Source organism: Octopus sinensis, linkage group LG1 (assembly GCF_006345805.1).
Source record: "Octopus sinensis linkage group LG1, ASM634580v1, whole genome shotgun sequence".
NCBI classification, from domain to species: Eukaryota; Metazoa; Mollusca; class Cephalopoda; order Octopoda; family Octopodidae; genus Octopus; species Octopus sinensis.
The window spans coordinates 22,410,956-22,425,141 of record NC_042997.1 but is presented as its reverse complement, the minus strand read 5'-3'; the positions used below and the strand labels follow the sequence as shown (position 1 = coordinate 22,425,141).

Below are 14,186 nucleotides of genomic sequence, written 5' to 3'. Positions count from 1 at the left end.
ATGACTGACAAGGGGAGATAAGCTCCCTAGCAGACAGCCAGATCACTAGTGATTTTGAATTTTGAATTGCTAAGTTACAGGGATGTAAAAACATCAACATTGGTTGTCAAGGGGGACAAACATAGACACACAAACATATACATACATACATACATACATACATACATACATACATACATACATACATACATACATATATATATATACATATATATATATACACGTTAGGAAGGGCATCCAGCTGTAGAAACACTGCCAGATCTGACTGGACTGGTGCAGCTTTCGGGCTCCCCAGACCCCAGTTGAACCGTCCAACCCATGCTAGCATGGAAAGCGGACGTTAAATGATGATGATGATATACGATGGGCTTCTTTCAGTTTCCATCTGCCAAATCCACTTTCAAGGATTTGGTTGACCTGAGGCTATAGTACAAGACATTGTATGGAGCGTAATTGAGAAAGAGGTCAAAGAGCATCCTCATAACACCAAAGAATCCCTAAAAGCCTCCATAGTCATAGCAATGTTCAATATGAACACAGACCACTTGATCCTAGCATGTAGGCAATTTAGACCTCGCATAGAAGCTGTTATTAAGGATGAAGGAGACTTTATTAAATAAAATGACGAAACAATATGTTTATTCTTACCCTCAAAACCTTTTTCAGTAAAAAGGCATTATTGCCTATTTCTAAGAGACATTTTTGTGTAAACATATAACTTATTCAAAAGTATCATATATATATATAACCCATGCTAGCATGGAAAGCGGACGCTAAACGATGATGATGATGATGATGATATTCAGATTAATATGGTACTTAGGTTGAGGCACCAGAATCATAGCCATGTGTTGAAAGGGATTCTTTGGGTTTGAATAATTCACCTCTGGAAACATGGGTGTTTCATTCAACATCCTTAAACAATCCTTATTCAGGGACATTTTGAGCAGGATGGGCTACTCGACCAGAAGAAAATTCTAACTGGGCCCCATCTGCAAGGTCATGTGCTGTTTATCTTGATATGAGATCACCATGGTTGTGATGCATGTGCCTGGTATACTCTTATCAGACGGGTAGTCATGATGGGTACACTGGGCTTCATATATTTTACCCCAGTGTCACTTTGATGTCATGCACTGCTCTCTCACTCAATAATAATAATAATATAATAATAATAATAATAATAATAATAAAGCTGAACTGGATAATGAGTATATAGGAATGTGTGGTTAATTGGTGAAAATATGACCATCCCAAGTATAACAATATTTGTTTCAACACACAATTTCACATCAAGAATCTTATAAAACAAATATTTAAATATATTTTAATAAATTTTTTCATTATTTTTCAAAATTTATTGAATTAAAGACTGTGTATTACAACAGAAATATGGTAACAAAAGGGTTTAAGGAGTAAAACATTAAGAATACTCTATATTCTCACTGTCCATAAATTTTCTTTACCTGAGATTTTTCTTGGAAAATTTAAGATGTATGACTTTCTGTTATTAAATATTTCCTTTCAGGCAAATGATTATCTTGCAATTGGAGTTCATGAACTGGCAAATATAAGTGAAAGACGAATTGAACGCCTCGTAAATAAGCGTACGTATGCATTACTATTGAATTTCAAATATTCTGCTCGGAAATAGATAAATCACGTTTACAGTTCTGTGTCTTCTTATATATGTATTGACATGCATTGTATATCAAATCCTTAATATAATGTAGGTGTGCAGTCATGGCTGTGTGGTTTAGAAGTTTGCTTTCTAACCACATAGTCTCAAGTTCAATCCCACTGTGTGGCACCTTGAACAAATGTTTTCTATGCTAGCCTAGGGCTGACCAAAGTCTTGTTAGTATATTTGGTATATTGAAATGGAAAAAAGTTGTGTGTGTGTGTATTGCATGCATATCATATAGTCTTTACAGAGACTTCATGAAGTTTTGGTTGATTGATTTTATAAGTTTAATAGTTAATTGGTTTTTAATAATTAGAATTAACATTTGATATGAAGTCAGTTAATTGCTCTCAGGTATTTAATGATATGTTTCGTTTTATCAATTAAAAAATAAAACTGAAGATCTGTTATGTGCAATAGAATCATTATTAGGTTATAATAGCCATCTATATATCATACTTAAAGTAAAAACATCAGTGAAAGGCAATTTACTGTAGTATTCATTGTGAGATAACATCTCTTATGAAAGTTCTGTGTTTAAAAATAATGTATATGTGGGCAGGAACACAAACGATCCCAGCAGTGGCTAGTAAGAATTCCTGATGCATTTTTGCATTGTTGGGCTTTATCAATGGCATATGCTTACAGCCAGTCAAATGCTTCAATGAGATTGACTGTGAGTGCATGCCATTGATAAAGCATAATGACACTGAAATGCATCTGGTTGCCTTTCATTGATGTAGTTAGATTAAGTATGATATATAGATGACTATTTTCAAAATAGAGAATAGTAAATTTGAGTCAATTAAAAAATGTTAAAATCTTACTTTGAACAAATGCTGATATTGGTCTCAATTTCTCTTTCTCTCGGTAAATCAAACATAATTGAAGTGCTGATATGTTGATAATATATGTATATTTTAAGTCACCCAATTTCTTCATTTATATAAAAAGATTTAAGAAAAAGTATCAAAAATATCATTAGTATATTATTTAAATTACCATAAATAAAAACTGAAGGATGCTTGGCTGTTTTGTTTATTTTCTTTGAAATTCAATTGCTCTTTAAATCTTTTGTAGAATGTTTATCTGGGTTGCTTGAGTATTAATTTCTCTGGGATAGAAAAGGTGAGAATTTCAAGAAAAAACAAAGTATGTAGATTATAATCTTGGCTATATATTTAATACTGGTTTCAAATTTTAGCACAGAAACTTTGGGGCTGTAAGTCAATTACATTGACCCCAGTACTCAACTGCTACTTATTCTATTGACCCCAAAAGGATGAAAGGCAAGGTCGACCTCAGCAGAATTTGATCTCAGAACATAAATACAGATGAAATGCCACTAAGCATTTTACCCAAAACAATAATGATTCTGTCAGCTCACCACTTTAGCTGTATATTTAATACTGAAATATGACTAAGTTATGGGGATGAAAATGTACCAGCATCAGTTGTCAAGTGATGTCGGGGGACAAACATACACACACACACACACGTATATGATGGGCTTCTTTCAGTTTCCGCCTACCAAATCCACTCACAAGGGTTAGATTGGCCCAGGGCTATAGTAGAAGACACTTGCTTAAGGTGCCCTGCAGTGGGACTGAACCCGGAACCATGTGGTTGGTAAGCAAGCTACTTACCACACAGTCACTCCTGCGCCTATGATGATGATGATGATGATGATGATGATGATAATGATGGTCAATATTACATATTCTATTACAGCTCTTGGGAATTTGCCTCCTTTCTTGACTGAAAATGGTGGACTCAATTCTGGCTTTATGATTGCACATTGCACAGCTGCAGCCCTAGGTAAGTGTTAAATATATGACACTTTTGCATTTTGTTGTATTTCTGTTAATTTATTTTTGAATATATTCAGATGTTGGGCATCACAGAGGGGATTACAAAGGACCAAAACTCCTAGTAGTACACACTTATTTCTTTATTGCCCACAAGGGGCTAAACATAGAGGGGACAAACAAGGACAGACAAAGGGATTAAGTCGATTACATCGACCCCAGTGCATAACTGGTACTTAATTTATCGACCCCGAAAGGATGAAAGGCAGAGTCGACTTCAGTGGAATTTGAACTCAGAACGTAACAGGAGACGAAATACTACTAGGCATTTCAGCCGGCGTGCTAACGTTTTTGCCAGCTTGGCATGCTAACATTTCTGCCATCTAGAAGTACACACTGTAAAGTGGTTAGCATTAGGAGGGCATCGAGCCATAGGAACCATGCCAGAACGGACATGCAGCCTGGGTAACTCTACAGTTGGCCAGCTCCTGTGAAACCATCCAACCCATGCCAGCATGGAAAACGGATGTTAAATGATGATGGTGATTCAGAGGGAATATTGAGGATTTGTGGTACCTAGAGTAAGAATCATTCAGCAGGTTGTAATGAATTTAATTTATCAGATATTAAAGCTGAAAATTAGTACGAATACTTAATTACTTGACAACGCTTTACATACATGCATACATAGGAATACAAACAAATGCAATATCATAATGAAGCATTGATTAGAAATAATCATCAGAACATTTTATAGGCTATAAATATTTAACTCTTCAGCATAAAGCTAGATTTGTTCTATATAAGGGTGGATGGAATAAATTTTAGATTTCAGAGACACACATTATAAAGAAACATAAAGAACTATCTGCAAAGTGCTTACTGTGAGTGATGTGTTGATTCTTTATATCCCTCTTTATATATATATATGTGTATATATATATATGTGTGTATATATATATATATATATATATATATATATATATATATATAACGTGGCCGTAGCCAGCGCTGCCTGACTGGCCTCCGTGCCGGTGGCACGTAAAAAGCACCATCCGACCGTGGCCATTGCCAGTTTCGTCTGGTCCCCGAGCCGGTGGCACGTAAAAAGCACCATCCGATCGTGGCCGTCTGCCAGCCCCGTCTGGCACGTAAAAAGCACCCACTACACTCATGGAGTGGTTGGCGTTAGGAAGGGCATCCAGCTGTAGTAACACTGCAAGATCAGACTGGGCCTGGTGCAGCCTTCTGGCTTCCCAGACCCCAGTTGAACCGTCCAACCCATGCCAGCATGGAAAGCGGACGTTAAATGATGATGATGATGATATATACACACACATAAATTCATAATTATATAGATATAATTATAATTAAGGGCACTGAAAGAATAGTACCTATATGCTAGAAGTAGATGTCAAATGACTCTAAACTACTAGGTTGAATGCAAGAAAAATGGACAAAAAAAGAGTCTGTAAATTATTATGGTTAACCCTAAACCTTCAGATTTCAGGTTTAGTAATAAATACTCTGCCTTCATCAGAACATACAAAAATAAAAATACATATATATACCCATGCAAATACACACTTATAAATACAAATATATATATATATATTTACACGTGTATATGAAGCAAAATCAAAGTAGTTTAGAGTCATTTGACACCTATTTCTAACATATAGGTGCTGTTCCTTCAATGCCCTCGATTATAATTATATCAATGTAATGATATATTAATATATTGATGTTACCTGTATGGTTTTTATTATATGATGGCCACTGATAAAAATCATTAATTTTTAATAATTCTTATCCTCAATTATGTACACACACACACACACACACATATATATACATATATATATATATATATATATATATATATATGAGGAGAACAAACACAAAAAAAAAACAACAACATGAGTATGTGGTACATGTAAAGTATTAGCAGACATTCAGGGAAGGAAAGAGAGGTGGTTTAATGTTTTGAGCAAAGCTCTTCTTCAGAAACAGAGGAAAGTCCAATAGAAAAGGAAGACGGAGGGAAAACAAATCGCTAACGATTCACATGTGGTTATAGTGACAACTTGAATTTCTTCCATCTTCTTACTCTGTTAAACTATTTAATAAAAAGTATATTAATGTATCCTACCTATTTAAATTGACGTAATGATTGCACTGTTCAATTAAATGAAGCCGCTTGAAATGGTTGTACTACATTAATACTTGATATCCTGTTGCTTTTTTTATATATATTTGTATATATTTGTGTATATATATATATATATATATATATATATATATATACACATATATATATACACACATATATATATGTATGTACACATATATATATATATCTATGTACATGTATATATATGTATGAGAATATATGTTTGCATAATATATATATATATATATGTATGTGCTTATATGTGTGCATACATACATACATATACACACACACATATATATATGTAAGCATATCTTCCCATACCAACCCTTCCCCTCCTTTAAACGAGCCTACAACCTATGAGACCTCTTGTTCCACAGCTTCTTACCTAATCCAACCTCCCAACTCACCTCGTTCCTCTGCTCCATCCACATTGCTGCACTTGACCTTACCTCTCCAACACCACCCTCCTCACCAGCACCCATTATCGACCCTAACATATCACCGACTCCTTCACCTGCACTTCTAGCAATGTCATCTACTGCTTCTCCTGCTTTCTCTGCCCTTCTCTATATATCAGGTAAACAGGATGCTGCTTGGCTGACCTGTTCGCAGAACACCTCCAAGACATCCGACTCAGCAATGACACCCCAGTCTCTCACCATTTCCACTCTACCAGTCTCTCTTTGCAGCACCTCTCTGTGTTTGGAGATTGTCCTTGCATCGGGCCATCCGGACTTCCATCTTCCTTGTGAACAGGGATTAATCTTCTCTCTTCACTCCTTTGCACCACATGGGCTCAACTCTCCTCCCCTCTTCATCTAACCCTCTTCCCCTTTCCTCTCACACCTACTTCCTCCCACCCACCTCTCCTCTCTTGCTCCGACTCCTACTTCTTTTCTTCATTCCTACACTTCTTCTCACTTCTCTTCACTTCTACCCACCTTCCTCCTCTCCCTCCCAGCTCTACACAATCCAACCCCACCTTCCCTATCCATCCTATCCCACCCCACCCCATTCCTTACACCCCATTCCACATACCCCACCTCTACCCCCTCCCTCAGCCTAACCCACACCCCACCCTTGCTTTCCCCACTCTTGCTTCCCCCACATCCCAACACCACCATACCACCACACCACAATACCACACAATACCACATCACATCACACCAACACACACTAGCACAGACCACTTCCCAGCCCCACACCATCATTCACACACCTATACTTGCACACATCAAGATCACCAGCCCTCTTCCACACGCACATAATGCTCTCATACGTACGCACCTTCATTTTGGGATCACCACTACTTTATTATCTCCCCTTCTTCCTAGCTCTCCTGTGCGACCCCTCTGTCTGGCATTTGCCATGATAGATTGCTAGCCACTACACATTCTTTATTTTCTCTCCTTGTTTCTTTCCGTGTTCCTTTGTGTGGAAGAGCATAGGCTCAAAATGTTAAAGACTTTTTCACTTCCTGAGCATTAAACTAATGCATCTGATTGTTGTCTACACCACCAGGCTTCATCTTTTGGTTTTTTTTGTGTATTTTCCCCCTATATATATATAAATACATATCCTAATGTTTTAGTATTGACTTAATATTAGAAGCCTAGTATCTTAGACAGTGTAGAAGTTTATCTTTAAATGATATTGACTAATGTAATATATAAATACGTTGGTGATGATGAAAGTATTAAAATGTAGTAAGATACTTCAAAGTTACTTAATTGTTTATTTTTTTGACACTTCAAATTTGTTTTTATTTTTAGTGTCCGAAAATAAAGTTCTTTGCCATCCTGCTTCTGTTGACTCACAGACAACCAGTGCAGGAACTGAAGACCATGTCTCCATGGGAGGATTTGCTGCAAGAAAAGCACTGAATGTTGTTGAAAATGTAGAATACGGTAACAATAATTAAAAAAATTATTTTTTGAATAGTTGATCTTAATTTCTGCATCAAATAATAAGTTTCTTTGTGGAAAGAAAACATATTTGATTGACCTTATCTGAAGGGGAAATATAGAAAAAATATTGCTTCATAAAGTAAAGTCATTTTAAATATCCTTTTATTAGTGACACTAGAATATGCTACCCATCAACTCATATAGCATATGATGAGTTGATAAGTACTAATTTTATGGTATTTAAATTTTTGTACATAAATACTGTTTGGTGAGTTTCGTGATGTGACCCATCCAACCAAAACCAGTATGAAAGGTGGATATATGATGATGATGATGATGATGATGATGATAGTGGTGGTGGTGGTAATGATGAAATTAATGAAACAAATGATAATGCATGTTTAGAATTTGTGCTTTGTTTATACAGACGAGTAATTTCCTAATATTCTTTTTTACTCATGACACACTTTAGATCAAATAAAAGAATTTATATATTTTAGCCCATAAGCACAAATTATTTAAGCCATAAAAATTATTAGGTTTTTGGTCTTTATTCAATAAATAAAGTGTAGAAAAACACTTTGTATTTTTCACTTTTTTAAAAATAAAATTTAATTATTTTTATATGACATCTAGCTGTATCTTGAGACATACTGTTGTGAACTGTTGGTATTGATCAGAAGTTCTCAACCAGGTCTGTATGAATCCTGGGGTTCCATGTAAGATTTTGGTGGTCCATACAAGCAAAATAGTTAATTGGTTACCCAATTATTCTAAGGACCTATGAAATAATTTTGCTTTAGATGAATTTATTGCAAGAAACAGCTGAGTTTCTTTCTCTAACATTTTACATAGTACAAACTACACAAGTTAAAAGTGTGAAAAACAAAATAGGAATTTTGAAAGAAGTATCAATAAAAGTAGTTTTTAAGTATCAAATGGCTATAGGGGTCCACCAGAATAAATTTATTAATCAAAAGGATCCATAAATACAAAATAGTTGAGAACCACAGCTATACATTATTGACCCTCTTCAGTAGGGGATCCTGTTTCTGCTTATGATTTGAACCACGACAAAATAAGCTGAGTTTTTTTTTTGACAAAGTGAATGAGAGAAAAGTAGTAAAATTCAACATCTAACTTTTCCAAGGACATATGCATCAAAAATGACTTAAAGGGACTTAAGAATCAAAACTTACTAGAGGACTAAACACTTTAAAAGTTTACTTCTTACTACACAGTGTTTAAAATTAAAATTTTCTTATAACATCATTCATTTCTCTACAGATTTTAGATATATAATTTTTATTGTGCCTTAAATCATTGTGTTACTATCTGTATTGTATTGTCTCATTACAGTTTTAGCTATTGAACTGTTGTGTGCATGTCAAGGTCTGGAATTCCTGAAACCATTGAAACCTACAAAGCCTCTTGAGGAAGTTTATAAGCTTGTTCGCAGTGTTGCAGCGTAAGTACAGTTTATGGTTTCTAGATATGCCTTTTACCTTTTACTTGTATCAATCATTAGACTGTGGCCATGCTGGGGCACTGCCTTGTATAAATTTAGTTAAATGAATCAACCCCAATACATGTTTTTCTCTAAGCCTGGTACTTATTCTATTAATCTATTTTGCTAAGTTATGGGGTCATAAACACAACAACACCGGTTGTCGAGTGGTGGTGGGGAACAAATACAAACACACAAAGAGAAAAAGAGAGAGAGAGAGAGAGAGAGACACACACACACACACATACACACACACACACACACACACACACAAACACACACACACACACACACACATACACACACACACACATCATGGGTTTCTTTCAGTTTCCATCTATCAAATATACTCACAAGGCTTTTGGGCAGCTCAGGGCTGTAGTAGGAGACATTCATTCAAGATGTCATGCAGTGAGCTCTGAATCATGTGATTGAGAAGCAAACTTCTAACCACAGAACCATGCCTGCACTTGATAATCAATTATTTATCATTTACTTTTTTATTTTTTACTTGTTTCTGTTGTTGGACTGCAACATTGCCTTGAAGGGTTAAGCCAAACAAACCAATCCCAGTATAGTATATATATATATATATATATATATATATATTGACTTATTGTTATGTACAATATTAGCAATTAAATATTAATAGTGCACCTGTTGGTCAAAGCAGATCATATTTCAGCACATGTGTATACAAGCTTGAACATGATTTTTCGAACAAGACTGGCAGTTGCCCATAGATGTAAGTCTTCCTTCCACACAACATCAATTTTTATCCATGGAAAAGGCTGCTGACTTGGGCCAATACAACATGAAACGAATGTCCTCACAGGTGTTCTGTCAGAGTGTAATGAATCAAACAGATATCACAAAGCTTCTCTTACCTACACCTTGAACAGTTCTGTCAATCCGATGCTCTGGATTGGTACTTTATTTTCATCTTCAAAAGGATAAAAGGCAAAGCTGACTCAGGATGCAGAGAAGCAGAATAAATTCTGTGAGTCATCTTATCAATGCACTATTGATGCAAAGTGCACCTAAGTGGAGGAGGAGGCATGGAATAAGCTAGGCTAAAAAAGCAGAAGCCATTGTAGGAGACAGAAAGACTGGAGTGCATCTGTGAAAGATTTTTATGCCAACCAGTCAAGTGGTTTTTCTCTGGATGTATTCAAAGATGTCTGTGTATGTGTGACAACACCATCACAGATATGGGGGTAGTTCTTTGTGGGCCTCACTTGATGTCTGTAGAGTTTCAAAAATTTTGCGGGTTGATGAAGTATTTCTGGCTCCAAGAAAAAGGGGTAATTTGAGATGTAGTACAAGCTATGGGGATTGTTATTGTCATAGAGTTTCTCTTTGGAGGATTTCCAAACGTGGTTTTCCAGTCTGAAAAATAACTGTCATTTTAACATTCTTTCTAAAATAAAGTTTGATTTCATATTACAGACCATGGGACAGAGACCGTTATATGGCACCTGATATTGATGCTGTTACCAAGTTGCTGAAAGAAGAAAAGGTAATGATTGCTTTCATTGTCTTTTTCTCTTACTGGTTTAAGTGATTAGGCTGTAACACAATCAATTATATGCCCATTTCTAGGTCTTAAATGGCACTTATTTTATTAATCACAAACTTATGAAAGGTATAATGAACCTGGTTGGGATATAAACTTAGAAGGTAAATTGGTACTACTAAATACTTTAGAGTATTTAGTTTGAGAAAGCACTTACTATTAAGTATTTATTATTAAGTAGATGGAATATAGATATTGCGCTATACAGAATAATGGTCTATTATGGGTAACATGAACACACACAGATACATATACAAAGATACACACTTAGACATGCACACACACACACACATAATGCTTATACAGACATATGCTTGCATTCATATATATATATATATATATATATATATATATATATATATATATATATATATATATATCAGCATCATCATTGTTTAACGTCCGTTTTCCATGCTGGTATGGGTTGGACGGTTTGACTGAGGGATGGCAAGGTTTCTGCAGCTGGATGCCCTTCCTAACACCAACCACTCCAAGAGTGTAGTGGGGGCTTTTTACGTGCCACTGGCATGGGAGCCAGTCAGGCAGCTCTGGCAATGACCATGTTCAGATGGTGCTTTTTACGAGCCACCGGCACAGGAGCCATGAATATATATATATATATCATCATCATCATCTTTGTTTAACATCCACTTTCCATGCTGGCATGGGATGGACGGTTTGACTGAGGACTGGTGAGCCAGAAGGCTGCACCAGGCTCAATCTGATCTGGCAAAGTTTCTACAGCTGGATGCCCTTCCTAATGCCAACCATTCCAAGAGTGTAGTGGGTGCTTTTACATGCCAGTCAGGCGGTTCTGGCAATGAGCACACTCAAAAGATCTTTTTTGCATGCTACCTGCATGGCAGCCAGACTGGCGGCATTAGTAACAACCATGCTCAAATGTTGTTTTTCACGAGCCACTGGCACATGTGCCGGTAAGGCGACACTGGGAACGATCATGCTCAAATGGTGCTTTTTACGTGCCACATGGCACGGGAGCCAATCCTTGGCCCTGGCAACAATCATGCTCGGATGTGCTTTTAACGTGTGTTGTGAATTTATAGAAAGAAATCCCATAAAACTAAAAAATTTTGATAAAAATGGAGAGGAGATGTTAAAATATGTAAGAGAATTTTAATTCATGCAGACGATCGTTTCGTACAGCAATATAAAAATTATGCAAATTCATGGTTGAATAGAATTAATTAAATTAATTAGATTAATTAGATTAAATTAAATTAATTATATATCACTGTACTCTTCAGTGCAAGAAGTATAAACAGAATTTATACAAAGGACTTGAGAAAAGGAAAAGCAGAATAGGATCTAGGAGATTCATATTTATCTTTATGCGAAAGAAAGATATGTGGGAATCCAGTTAGGTATTAACTAAAACTAAAGGCTATAACGGTTATTTGAAAATATAAGAGAAGTTTTAATAGTCAATTTCATGTCACCTGGGATCTTTTCTATTCTGAAGCCAGTTTTTTCAAATTTTTCCTACTGAACCAAACAATTTGAAACTTCGTATACTGGTAGAATGTGTCAAAAGTAAACTTAATTGTAAACCAGAATGAAAACGGAATTGTAACTTCTAAGTTTAACGTTGTTTAATAATTAGAATTTTAACCAATGATATTCCGTCATTCGGCTTTATTTTATTTACTCCGTCTCGACCACCAATTTCGTGACGTATTAAACATCTTAAATGTAAACAAGTGCATCCTTCTAATTATTTAACATACTCATGTTTCCAGGATCCTATAGTCAGCCACCTTCTAATAACAATATTTAAAACTAGGGATCTGTGAGCATTTCAATTTCTTGCCTTCATTCATATTTTACAATTAAAATTGCATTATGAATTTAAAAGGGAAAAATCTCTTCATGGCAAAAATTACATATATTCATTTACATCTGAAAGGATGGAAAGTTCCTTACTGACTGAATAGCAGCATGTGTGTGTGTGTAAGCATGTGTGTCTTTGGATTCTGTTCTAAAAATAGCTAGAGGCTAAACTACGACCACAGTAGTCAATGTCTAGTTGCAGTGCTGAAGAACTAGGTCATATTACTATTCCCCTTAATAGATTTAGATCTGTTTTTTTTTTTTTGTTAGAGGCTGGCTGCCACTCTTATCCCTACTCACTTGTCATATATTAGTATTTTTCTGTCTTCACACTCTCCATTTTTTTTATATATATATACACACACACACACACACACACACACATACAGACATGCATAAATGTATGTATGTATTTTCATTTGTTTCATGTCCATTTTATGATGTTAGCTTAGGTTCAGACAAATAGATCATTGAGGTATTGCTTTACAGATGGATACTCTTCCTGTTGCTAAGCCTTACCTATTTTCCAAGAAAGGGAACTGTTACATACATCTCTTTGAAGATGTGAAGCAAGCAGATTATTTGTTGATAGGACAATGATGACAACAACAACAGTATTGTATGTAGCTTACATGTTTGAATGAGAAAATGGTCAAAAATGACTATGGCACTGCCATGCTTTAATAAAACCATTGTATTTCATATTCATATATGTTTGTATATGCATGTATAAACATAGATATGTTTTTTAAAAAAATCACTAAGTTACATGTAATATTTATTTTCTTCAGGTGTGGAATACTGTAAAGCCTTACATGGACGAGTATGAAAGTTCTCATCCACAAAATACAAGTGCTTAAATGAAACTGATTCATTTATAATATATATATATATATATATATATATATATATATATATATATATATATATATATATATATATGGGTTTGTTAGAACAAACAGAAGAAATAGAATTCTATAATATGAGTATATACACACCTATTTTTCATTGGTTTTAATCAGCTTCTGAGTTTCTTTTACAATTTTTTGCTTATTAAGAATTATAAAATAAACTTATCACTCTGTCTGTCTCCCTGTATACACACACATACACGTGTGCACACATGTGCATGCACACACACACACACACACACACACACACACATGTATGTATGATGCAAAAAAACACGTGCTTTTAGATGCATAAATGACAATAAACAATCACTGAAGAAAAAACTTAAAATCTGAATGGAAGAAATCATAATTTTTTTGCTCACTATGACCTTCAAGTTTGCCCGGTACTGGCTAATTTAAACTGAAAATCCCATATCCATGTTGATTTATTATATTCATTTAATCATGTATATTTGATATATGATACTTCCATACATCTAAACTTCTTCTATAACTACCATAACACCTATTTTAGTATCAACATTACCTGCTCCACTACTAACTATTTTTCTATACCTTCATTTCCTAATTAAATTCTGATCACTTGAATTCTTTCCTATAATCAGTTGTGCCAAGTTTTTGACCATTTCTATCAACCTCCAGCATTTAGTGGTAAGCAATGCTATCTAAGCCTACCTGCAAGTTTTCATCTTACAGTCTGAAGAAACCCACCAAACTCCATAAGTCATTGTCAACAAAACGGGCCTCCTTCTCCACATGTTCCATT

General features: G+C 35.1%; 1 protein-coding gene across 1 annotated transcript in view; it reads left to right on the top strand.

Moving 5' to 3' along the window:
- LOC115210530 (histidine ammonia-lyase-like) overlaps positions 1-13,713 on the top strand; it is a 57,920-nt gene extending 44,207 nt beyond the window's left edge. The window contains exons 17-23 of the mRNA XM_029779136.2: positions 1,529-1,607; positions 3,416-3,502; positions 7,441-7,575; positions 8,935-9,043; positions 10,532-10,601; positions 13,298-13,403; positions 13,450-13,713. Of these exons, the coding sequence (XP_029634996.1) occupies positions 1,529-1,607; positions 3,416-3,502; positions 7,441-7,575; positions 8,935-9,043; positions 10,532-10,601; positions 13,298-13,366 (549 nt within the window). The 3' untranslated portion in view covers positions 13,367-13,403; positions 13,450-13,713. The remainder of the gene's footprint in view (positions 1-1,528; positions 1,608-3,415; positions 3,503-7,440; positions 7,576-8,934; positions 9,044-10,531; positions 10,602-13,297; positions 13,404-13,449) is intronic.
- The last annotated feature ends 473 nt before the right edge of the window (positions 13,714-14,186 follow it).